The sequence below is a fragment of the Sorex fumeus genome, unplaced genomic scaffold (genome assembly GCF_029834395.1).
Source record: "Sorex fumeus unplaced genomic scaffold, SorFum_2.1 ptg000128l, whole genome shotgun sequence".
Lineage (NCBI taxonomy): Eukaryota > Metazoa > Chordata > Mammalia > Eulipotyphla > Soricidae > Sorex > Sorex fumeus.
This window is the reverse complement of record NW_026606185.1, coordinates 55,135,257-55,147,663: the sequence shown is the minus strand read 5'-3', so window position 1 is coordinate 55,147,663 and position 12,407 is coordinate 55,135,257. Positions and strand designations below refer to the sequence as shown.

Sequence of the window (12,407 nt, the reverse complement as noted above, 5' to 3'; positions counted from 1 at the left end):
GCCCTGCCTTTTCCTTACTTAAAATAAGCACTGTCCCTGTCACTACGACATGAACAGAATGTCAGGTTTACTTCTCACCTGGGATCAAGACAGAGTTATTAGAGGGAAGTTGTGAGCACTCCATTTTCAATGTGAGAGCTATTTTTCTCAAAGGCTGGCAAGGGAATTTAAGCTAGACTGTAAAACTCACTTCGAAGTATTGTTAGCACCACCCTTATATAGTTTCAGAATAATTTGCTTGTTTTTGTCTTCTTGTACACTGCATGGGCTGAGGACAATTTCTGAATTTCAAGAATACAATTGTTTACTACACCTTTAACACCTAAAGAGAAGAGAAGACATGATTGTTGATCTCAGGGAACCTGGTACTTAACTCTGAATGATTTAAATCATAAAGCAAATGAATATAAAACTCTAAGTCTGGTTCTTAAAAGATAGAGTTTATGCAGAAAGATGCAGTGTTCTGATACAATTGGAGTAAGACAGAGGGCATGAAAGGCTTCATTTTGAAAATCACAGAGGTTACTGAAGTTATAGCTAGGAGATTGTTCCTCTTCCTTTACAAAGGAGTTGAGAGAGGCCATAGGCCTGGCACCCTGGGATCCAAAGGGAAATGTCCTAAAATGTGATTAGAAAGAGAAATAGGACCTAGTTGATATAGGGTCTTGTAGATCACAGGCAGTTACCCTATGAACACTAGCATACTAGCAAGGGTCTTTAACAAGGAAGAGCTAAATCTGATTTGTGGTATGAAGACGTCTCTTCCTGCTTGAGGAGAGGGATTGTGATAGAAGCAGAGACTAGTTAAGAAAGATGACAAGGCCTTGAATTGAGATGGTAGCAATGATCACGGAGCAAAGTGGTCTGATATACAATATAACTTCATAGGGATTTCATAAGGGGCAGAAAAAAAGGAGAAGATGAAATAGGAAGTTTAATCAGGGAAGAACAAATAGTTTAATTTTGAGCATAGGAGGGTTGAGATATGAAAATATAGGAAGAAGAAGCAAGAATTACACTACAGGTAGAAATTTGGGAGTCAGACTAGAGGTAGAAAACGTAAGACTTGGGGAATGGAAGAGATCAACAGAAGAGTTAAAAGTATTCCCCACCCTAGGATTCAGTGTTCAGATAGAGGGGCAGACATAGAAAAAGAGAGGTGTCCAGTGGAGTTTTCCAATACTTACATGACAATGAAATACTTTTCTCCCCTCAGAATCTCCCATGGGACCCACTGCCCTCTACAACAACCTTTAGGAAATGGTAATTTAAATCAGGCGATTTCAACTTAGGAGACTCCAACCCCACTTCTAGGAGGGATCTGTCGAGGACTAGAGACATTTGAGGTAGTTATAACACACATGAGGGGGAACAGTACTGACACCTAGTGAGCAGACGACAGGGAAGCTGCTAAACATCCCACAAAGCTGCAAGCATATGACAGACCCCATGATCAAAGCCATCCTGACCCAAGAGGGAGAATTCTGAGACCGAGAAATACAAATATTTTAAGTGACTAGAATAAGGTCACATAATTATAATTTGTGTCATATGGTATTAAAACTTAGCTCTGTAGCTCAGAGTTTGGAGAACTGATTAATTCTGAGAATTAATCTGGGAATCTTAAAAATCATTTGAAACAGGTCTTAGATGTGGTGAGAAAACCTTTTTTGGGGTATTGCATTGGGGACTCCAGTTCATTCTAGTTATTTGTTATTTTTGATTTGGAGTCTACATATAGAAGTACTCAAGGTTACTTCTGGCTCAGTGCTCAGGGTCATTCTCAGTGGTGCTCAGCGAACCAGATGGTCCTGGGCGTTGAACCTAGATCTCCTGAATGCATAGCCTGTACAAAGCCTTATGAGTTATCTCTCCTGGCCTCTAGCATCTTTCCATGGGGAAAGGAGCAAAATTTTAGCTTTAGATTTTTAATTTTGTTCACTAAAGTGTGTGTTTGGTGCCTGTCATATAATTTACCAATCTCAGAATGATCATTTAATGCAGTTTGATAAGAATACTTATGTATGTTTTGGTAAGATTAGTTAGAATAATACTGTTATGGAGAAAAAAGAAGTTTTTCAAAACTAGAAGTCAAAGCATATCCATTTGTCCTATACATATACTCTAAACCATGGCTTACTGATACCTATTATGCTATTGAACATTAAAAAATTAATAATATCGATTTAGAATTCTTTATTAAAGTATAGATTTAAAATGTTTGTGTCAATATAATAATATCTTTGTAGGATTTGTAGACCTATTAGTCAAAATCAAATATTTTAATTAAAGTTACTAATTTTGTAAGTTATAGGATAAGCTAACAAAAATAGATTCATAATTTATCTTAATGAGAAAAACATGATGGAATCAAAGTATTTGTCATTGTTTATCTCCTTCATATAAACTACAGAATTGAATTTTTTAGAAGTTGAAGATTTTCCTTGAGGACCATAATTTAAAATTAAATACACTGTGAAAGAAAAATGGTACCACATCAACACATATTAGCTTTACTTCATTTGCCATAACAAATAATTTAGGAAGTCTCTTAAATTACTTCAATTTAATTAAGGCCTTTCAACTAAGAAGAGTAAATATGAACTGTTGCTTTGTTTTCCTTTATTCGAATTCCAAGACTGCATTTTTAAAGGTGTGAGATACTGTAAGAGCAAGTAAATGATCAGCAATGTTTAAATTTATTTGCAACTGGTTTAAGTAATCTGACTATAAGCCATTATTTTATTATAATGCTTTGAGGGATTAGTCACCAAGTGTACTTCTGTCATTTTAAGAGTAGATGTACATAATGTTTATTACTTATGAATATTAAAATCCTTTGATTTTAAAATGTTCTTTCTGATGCAGCCTACTTTGTAAAGGTAGGATGGAGCTGGAGTTTTGTCAGTCAGGATTTCATTTGTACATCTAATTGGAAAATAGACCCCCTTCTCAAGGTATAAAACTTTAGCAGAATTTTAATTAGGGAGCCAGGGTTTTCTGATGCCATTGCTGATTTGCTCATAAAAGCCTAAACCAAAGTCAAATGACAAATTTGCCTTCATTTATCTGTTATCAAAACAAAATAAGAAGCAGATTATCTTTGCCCTCTACTATTCATATCTCTCTGAGCTTATCAATTCGCAATAATTAGCAAAATAGCCTGTAATAAAGCAATCTTTTAGTAGGGTTCTAGAAATATTTCGGGTTCATTCTATCTATTTAACGTGAAATAACTAAAACATCATTTAGTGATGCAGAAAATTGAGGTGGGGTAGTATCAATAAATTAATCTAAAGGATTTTGAACCCCTGGATGCTATTGGTCTATTTTATTTTCATGATTTTCTCCTGAGAAATAATGTATATCAGATCACATTTAATTATACCTTTATATTTAATTACACAATTATATTTCTCAATGGAAGCCTAAGTTAAATGATAAAAATAAATAAAATGACAAGCACTTCTCTCAATCCTTATCATTCTTTTCTGTTCTTAATGAACTATAGTCATTCTTCTAAAGTCTGACTCCTCTGCAAAGTCTTGTTTTCTTTCTGTTGATGTCAAATTTGTGCTATGGTTCTCTTTTCACTCAAGAGAACTCATATTTTGTTCAAGAAGTTGTCATCAAATATTTAGACTTGATCCAAAGTTTGAGTGAGCAGATTCAAGAAGCATAACTATAGGCAGCAAATTAAATTAGGATCATTTCTAGTGGTCTATTCCTACATACTTATACTCCATGATGCAATATCTTGTACTATTTTTTCACATTCTTTAGCAATTAGAAATATTTAATATTTAACAGGCCTCCATGTTTTAACTGTGAATTCTGACAATACTATCCAGAATAGAACAGCAGGTAGAGCTTTTGCCTTGCACACGGCTGACCTGGGTTCGATTCCTTCGCCCCTCTTGGAGAGCCCGGCAAGCTGCCAAGAGTATCTCGCCCACACAGCAAAGCCTGGCAAGCTACCCGTGACGTATCTGATATGCCAAAAACAGTAACAAGTTTCACAATTTGTCATGAGACGTTACTGGTGCCCGCTCAAGTAAATAGATGAACAACGGGAGGATAGTGCTACAGTGCTACAAAAAATTGCACTTTAGAACATCCAGGTTAAGAGAAAACAGAGTTCTGTGTCTCTGGCTTGCATCTGTCCACCTTTAACACACATAAGCAGTGCTCTTAGTGGTGGAAGCTTAGAGGGAACACTTATTGCTTCCAAGTACTCATATCAACTTCCTCTTTAATTTTCTAGTACTCTGTTTCTCCAAACAGTACTAGCTTATTGTAGAGAATAGTCACACCTTCAAGTAGGGATGAATTGCAATTTGGAACTCTCTGTAGAAAAAGCATCTCAAAATTAGCTCTGCGGGATGTTTCTAAAGAGAACAATGTTCATTCCTGGTATAGGCTCCAGGCTTGAACTTCTCTCTAAGGTATAAAACATGGCAATTATGTTTTCCCACACAACCTCAACAGCCTTCCTTAATGCTTCCTCATATCCCAGAGATTGTTCACCCTCATTTTCATTTTCCTGAAGTGTATTTCCCTGCTGTCCACAAAGAGGTAATTCCCCCTCTGTGCATTGCTCTTGTAGTGGTCTATTATTCAATCTCTACCCATTGCTTAGAGCAAAGGTCCTGCATGCAACAAGAGCTTAGTAACACTTCTGAACAGTTCATGTGCATTAAGTGTGCTTGGTATATTATTGGGACAGAACAAAATTCAAAGCAAAAGAATAAGGTAATGAACTGAAAGCTTTTTTGGGGGAGGGGGGTATAACTAGCTCCCATTTAATAAATACAACCTTGGTCTGCTTTTAATTCCCACACATCCCTCTTCTCACCCTTCTGATTTTCTCTCCCCAAACTTTCTCTTATATACACTGAAGCCTATCAGGATCAGAAACAAACCATAACAGGTATTTGAAACTAAAATGCGTACATAAGAATTTCATGTCACTATATGAGAAAAGAGGATCTGCATAGTAGAGAAACTAGAAAGCCAGGAGGGTTGCAACTACCTGGAGAAATATAACCGTAGAGAAATTAGGACATAGAGATGCACAACATCCTGAACATAGAAGACAGACTTGATTGTAATTTATTTAGAAGACTACATATTTAGAAATTGCATTTGTCTGGTTAAGTAAAATTTATTCAGAGCAAAAGAGGTTTTGCCCAGCAAGTAGAAAACACAGATCAACAATTAAAATATGTTCCCCATATAACCAGAAGTAAGGGGACACTGAGTCTTTGACTGGAGTAGCTGGTCTACTCCATGAATCTACATATCTCCAATGGAGAGATTTATGCACCTGAGTATCACATTCAATGATAAGAAATAATCACTTAATTCACATGAACTTTCTAATTTCCAGTTCAGCAAGCAACTTCTAGCTTGCAATTTTAACTTTTTACATGAATTTTATTTTAAAGAAAATATCAGCCCAATGGACACCTATCTATTTAGTAATTCAATTTCTCATAAAAACTGAAGGAAGTTACAGTGTTATACTAAGTCAGCTCCACAGAATTGAATATTACACAGGAGCAAAGATAAATGAAGGTGAGTTATATGTAAACAAATAGATCAACATAAAAGCAAAGTTACACATCAATACAAGTTTCAGTAGTATATATATAGTATAATAACAAATCTATGAATTTATAAAATAGTTAATATCTACACATTCATATTTCACAAACCCCATATTTGAGATGTTAGTTGTACCAGAATAGTGAATGGAGGGAACAGTGAAAAATCACATGAAAATCCTGAGCTATGAAAGATATTTCAATTGCATGCTGATTATCTGTTAACCTTGGAAGTGAGTATAAATGGTCATGTTTGTATTTTAATACATAAAATTTATTTTATTAAACCAAACATTTTTAAATCAGATTAAAGGAACACACAAACATGCCTATATATATATATATAAACATATATATATATATATCCTTGAGTAGATGTATAAACACACACACACACACACACACACGCACTCGAGTCCCTTAGGAGTTTGGATAATATCAGTCCACTCTTTGATAGTTTTGGTTTTAGCCAAATGAGGGACTAACTCTTAGAAAACAGCTCCAACACCAATCTGCTTCTTCCATACGGTTCTAGAAAATATCTCAGCTGGTCATCCTCAAAATGGCAAATGTATGCTCCATTGGGATGTACAGAAATAAATATCTAATCTTGACTGTGAAATAATAGCAAGAAGGTGTAGGAAGACTTTGAAAAAGCAAACACAGTTAGTCTCTAGGAAAAAAAAAGAATTCCCAATAAAGCCAATTTCTGAAATTCAGTTTTAACTACTTTAGATATCTAATCTAAGAAAGACATATTAATAGGGGAAATTCGGGTGTGTGTGGGAGAGAAGGTTATATTAGTCTCCCCGTTCCACACACATACATGCCCAAATTTCTTCAACATTAGAGGAAGTTCTTACTAATGGGAGACATTCTTTGCTGACAGCTCCAATCTCCAAAACACCAGAGTTCACAGTGAACATACTGGATGAGAGCGGAAAAAATTAAAGAGCCTTTACCCAAAACTTCAGTTATCTGTATGGGATCAAGGCCCACACAGTGCACTGAATGGAAAATCTTTTGGCCATGCCTCTAGCCTCATTAATTATCTGAGTTTACACTGCAGAAAAGACTTGAAAATATTTATGATAAGCAAAATTGTTTAGCAAGAACTCCAACATCAGTGACCACTGTTGTGTTCACAGTGGAGAAAGGCTTTGTGTCCATTTGGGTGTGGGAAATTGTTAATCCCCAACTCCAGGCTCCTGTACTCCTATAATGCTCACATTAGATGAATATATTATTATTATTATTATTATTATTATTATTATTATTATTATTTGCTTTTTGAGTCACACCCGGCGATGCTCAGGGGTTATTCCTGACTTTGCACCCAGGAATTACTCCTGGTGGTGCTCAGGGGACCAAATGGGACGCTGGGAATCTAACCTGGGTTGGCCACGTGCAAGGCAAATGCCCTACCTGCTGTGCTATAACTCCAGACACAGATGAAGATATTATTGTGTTTTATGTGAGAAATATCAAACCAAAATTAAACTCTATAGCATTCCACAGACTTCACAGAGTACCTAGGCCTTGGATAAGTATTGCGAGTGTTCACCTAAAGAAAGCTTTTAGGTGAAGAATTTACTCATTGGATACCACAAATTTGAAAATGGGATGACAGGGAGAGAATTATGGGAACACTGGTTAAGGGAGGTTGATACTGGTGGTAATGTAGGCATTGAAATATAATATGCCTAAAAGGCAGTTATCAATGACTTTGTAAATCACAGTTCTTTAATATTTTTTATTTTATTCTTATTTTTGACAAATATTTTGTATTTTTTTAATGTAGGAGTACTGCTATTTATGTAGACACTGATTAAGCTGATTGAATTGGGCATGAACTCCACCTTACTTTTTTTTCATTTTTTATAATTTTATTTATTGAATCACTGTGAAAGCAGTTACAAAGCTTTCGGGTTTAAGTCTCGGTCATACAATGAAACACCCATACTTTCACCAGTGCCCATTTTTTACCACCAAAAACCCCAGTATACCCCCATCCTGTGGGGCAGATGATTTCCACATTACTCTCTCTGTACTTTGATTACACTCAATATTTTCACACCAGACCCACCATTATTATTTGGGATTTTACTCCAATACTCAGATCTGCCAAAAAGGCAACAGTAAACAATTTTTTTTTCTATTGCTGGTTATGATGTCGTGCAGCTGCAGTAGTGGCTGTGCGATTTTGAAATTCCAAAATTTTAGCAAATAAATCTGGATTTGGATTTCTGTCAAAACCTGCTGGGTTCCGAGATTTGTTCCTGAGTCTCTGGGATCATGGCCGTTAAGCAGCTTGATCAGGAGCCAGAGAGGCCTCGTGGGCAGCAACTCGGGGTCTTGTTGGGACGGGAAGGAAAGGGCCGGCTCCACCCCCATCCCGTGAGACCCCACGTGTTTTGTCACTGATAGCCCAAACCTAACTGTCCAATGGCCTCTGGATGATGATGGCCACCGAACAGCCAAAGGGGAGCAGGCAGAGGGACAGCACCCTTTCCCCACTGAGGTGGCCTGGTGATAGTAACCTACTCCGGGGTCTGTACACATTTCTGCCAAAAGCCGCTGGGTTCTGAGATTTGTTTCTGATTCTCTGGGATCATGGCCATTAACTGGCTTGATCAGTAGCTAGAGAGGCCATTTGTGGGTGGTGGCTCGGGGTCTCATTCGGGTGGGAAGGAAAGGGCCGGTTCCACCCCCATCCTGTGAGATCCTGCGTTTCTTGTCACTGTGGGCCCAAACCTGATTGACCAATGGCCTCTGGAAGATGGTGGCGATTGAGCTGCCAAGGGGGAGCAGGCAGAGGGACAGCACCTTTTCCCCCCTCAGGTGGCCTGGCGACAGTAACCTACTGCGGGGTCCGGACACATTTCTGCCAAAAGCTGCTGGGTTTCAAGATTTGTTTCTGAGTCTCTGGGATCAAGGCCATTAAGCAGCTTGATTAGGAGCCAGAGAGGCTGTTCATGGACAGTGACTTGGGGTCTCGTTGGGATGGGGAGGGAAGGACAGGCTCCACCCCTATCCCATGAGGCCCCACGTGTCTCATCACTGCGGGCCCAAACCTGACTGTCCAGTGGCATTTGGAGAATGGTGGCCTCTGGGCCACCAGTGGGAACCGGCCAAGGCATGAAACCTATTCCCACCTGGGATGACCCAGCTAACCTACTGCATGGACCGGATGCATTTCTGCCAAAAGCCATTGGGTTTCGAGATTTGTTTCTGAGTCTCTGGGATCATGGCCATTAAGCAGTTTGATCGGGTACCAGAGAGGCCATGCCTCCAATTATATAGCTGAGTCAGAGGTGGTTTGTGGGTGTGTCTCCCACATACCTATCTTTTGGCCATTTACTTTCTTGGTAAACTTTGCTCCAAGTTTCTGGGGTCTGGCCAAAGGAACAGCAGCAATTTTGGGGTATCTGGAAGTCTGAAAGCGCCATCAGGTTGCTGTTGCACTCACCTTCCAGGTACAGATTGACCTGCTGTCGGCACCATACCGCCAATAATTTTTTTTAAAACTGGGAAAATACCTTAAATATGTAGGTAAACATTACTGTGCATTGTAACAATGATGGAAGTTGCCATTTGCCTGGGTTGAATCTCATACCTATGAAAACCAGTACCAGATAAGAGAGGGCTTCACTGTTCTCTTGGATCTATCAAGGCTACTGCCAGATTTATCTAACATCTCTGTGGCAGAAACCTTTTTTCACCTCTCCCACCTAGCAAATCCCTACAGTGTGCTCTAAGTGGACCAACAAATCCTTATAGAGTGATCTAAGTTCACATGTGTGACAGTTCATGAGTAGTTTAAGTACTAAATATTCTTTTGAAATTTTTCTCCCTCCCAATGACATAGGTCATGGATAACACCTAGTGTTGTCAGAGAGAACTCTGTGGGTAGCTTGAAAGGACAAATTTCTTTTATTCAGGTTTCATGAGACGCTAGTGATGAAATTTTTCAAAGTTGAGGCACTAATCTGGAAACAGATGACCTCCCTTTGATCTTAGATTGTCCAGTAATAAAATCATTATATAAACTGAAGATAATTCTTGGAGTTCTGATTATTTTATGGGTAGTTTGAGATTAACTAGGCTTGCTAGCATGATGAAATTTGGTTGGGATCTCAAATATTGTTTGTGTCAGAGCTGACAACCTAATGTCTCTCCAGTATCAGCCATGCCAACGTTTTTGTAAGCTGGTCAAATTTTTCCAGGAAAAATTGCAAGTCTTTGTGGGCTGAAACGAAAATTTAGATGAATGCAACATTTTGTGACAATACTCAGTGCTTTAAGAGCAATATGAACTTTTTTATTGTTCATGGGCAATTGAATCATATTCTGCACTGATGAAAGAAATATGTTTCCATGTCCTAAATGGGGTCTAATGGGCTGGATTCTGGGGAGCAACATCATTGCTTTTAGGATTATAGGCTGCAGAGAATTGTTACTGAAACACTGGATAAGTTGTCTAGAGTGGAGAAGACTGCCCACTACCTAGTGCAATGTGCCTCGTGCCTCATGTTACTAGGGTGTCCTCAATGTTTAGACACTCTGGCTATGAAGAATGAGTAGTAAAAAATTTTCAGGACTTCCAGAACTCTGTGTTTTGTCTAATTGAGTAAACTGAAATAATTAACATCTAGTTTATATTCATCATTCCTGTTTCTATTTTTTAAATGACTTATGTTAGGATTTTTTGACTGCATTATTTACTTGTCAGTGCTTAACTGGTATGTCAGCATCTTTGTTTTTTTGATGATCACCAAAATCCTCTGTCCTTGGTTCTTGCCACTTGCAGTCAATAGAAAATTTACCTCAGATGCACCAAAATTAGCCTAAATTTAATCAACATAAATAACCCAATAGAAGCTAATTTGTATACTTACCATTGAGAGTGCTCCGGTCAATTAAATTAGTATCAACAGGCCAATAACCTCCATCCCCATGACGACCTGTTTATTGAAAAAGCACATCAGAATGTCAGCGAATACATTATAAGAAACCACAAATGAGACAAAAGCAAAAAGACACAACACTTTTTTTTTTTTGCTTTTTGGGTCACACCTGGCGATGCACAGGGGTTACTCCTGGCTCTGCACTCAGGAGTTACTTCTGGCGGTGCTCAGGGAACAATATGGGGTGCTGGGAATCGAACCCGGGTCAGTCGTGTGCGAGGCAAACACCCTACCCGCTGTGCTATCTCTCCAGCCCCAACACAAAACATTTTTAAAAATAGACTAATAATTGAGGCCAGAGAGATAGTCCAGCCATCAAGGCACTTGCCTTGCATATAATCAATTCAGGTTCAACCCCCAGCACTCCACATGGTCCCCTGAGTACCACCAGTTGTCTCTGAGTACAGAGCTGGGAATAAACCCCTGAACACTGCTGGGTGTGGCCCCTAAACAAAACAAAAATTCCACACACTTTTAATATGTGCTTAAAAAAAACCCTAAGAGCTGGACAAGATTGTTTTGTCCTCAAAAATATCTAGAGGGGCTGAAGAGATAGTATACAGTGGGTAGGGCACTTGTCTTGCACACGGACTGCCAGCTTTGATCCCTAGCACCCCATACGGTTTTCTGAGCCCCTGCAAGAGTGATCCTTGAGTGCAGAGCCAGGAGTAATCCCTTAGCACAGTCAAATGTAACCTCAGAATATCAATTTATCTTTTTACTGGACATAGTAAAGTCATTATATTTTGTGAAAAAATCGTAATGTCTATAGGTGAGAAAAATCAGACAAGAAAATAATGTCAATCTAAATCCAGTTCCATTCAGAAACGCTGCTCTCTCTGCTTTTGTTTTCTTCCAGTTCTTTTGGGAGCATGGAACCAAAATGCACAGCAGTGGCATAAGTTTCAATGTTGTTCTCCTGAACATCACCAAATGAAAGGATGCTGGTAGCTTTCCTAGAGAAACTGTCAGTGTCCTTTATGTTGGAAGAAGTCCTGCCTACACCACTACTTGTCTGATGTGGCTCTGTGGACAATAACCGTTATGATTCTACAAGGAGACTGCACATTTTATAGCTGGGCTTTGAGTTGTTTTAGTGTGACCTACCACAGAGACATCTGAGGATGAGATATTAGACATAAAGTTGAGAGTGGCAAGGTATGAATCTTTCTAATAAAGATTCCAGGAATGAGAGATGGATTGTTTAGTATCACATGGTTTGAAACACTGCCTTCTATTAGGTGTTTGGCAGCTGTAAAGAAGTATTTAAGAGAACTAAACCAGAAAATAACCAGAAATAATTATACCCTTATCTAAATGTAGCTAATGGCATTTCATCACAGGTAATACTTATTCTATTGGTACATTTGTAAAACTGTAATTATTTGATTAGAATGTGAATTCTAGAATATCTATTAAGTCAACCATTAATAGAAAAACCTTTGAGAGTTGAATCTATGTTCAAACACATACAAGAATATAGTTAATTCTCCATTTCATTTGCTTCAGAGGGTTATTTCTGAATGCAATTAGTGGATAATATAGAGGAAAGCAACTGAGGTAATAAGTACAATAATATAAGTTGAATTCTCATATATATATATGTATATATAGATTTAAATTTTCTTCCTTAGGATTTCCAAATCTTGCTCTTGTGACATCCTTTGAATACCAAACATCCTTCTTAATAAAGTGTTTCCTAACCCTCAATGCTTTGTTTGCAAAATAGTTGCAAAGGAATAACAAATCTTGCTACAATATTACATAATTCACAATTTAAAAAACACATTTGTTAGCAACCAGAGCTTAAGATGTCAAGTTTCAGATAAGCAAT

The 12,407-nt window shown here is 38.0% G+C and overlaps 1 protein-coding gene across 2 annotated transcripts in view; it reads right to left on the bottom strand.

Moving 5' to 3' along the window:
- The window catches only part of DCC (DCC netrin 1 receptor), a 1,215,565-nt gene that overhangs the window by 70,651 nt on the left and 1,132,507 nt on the right, over positions 1-12,407 (bottom strand). For both annotated transcript variants that reach the window (XM_056138055.1, XM_056138056.1), the window contains one exon: positions 10,505-10,570. In XM_056138055.1, the coding sequence (XP_055994030.1) occupies positions 10,505-10,570 (66 nt within the window). The remainder of the gene's footprint in view (positions 1-10,504; positions 10,571-12,407) is intronic.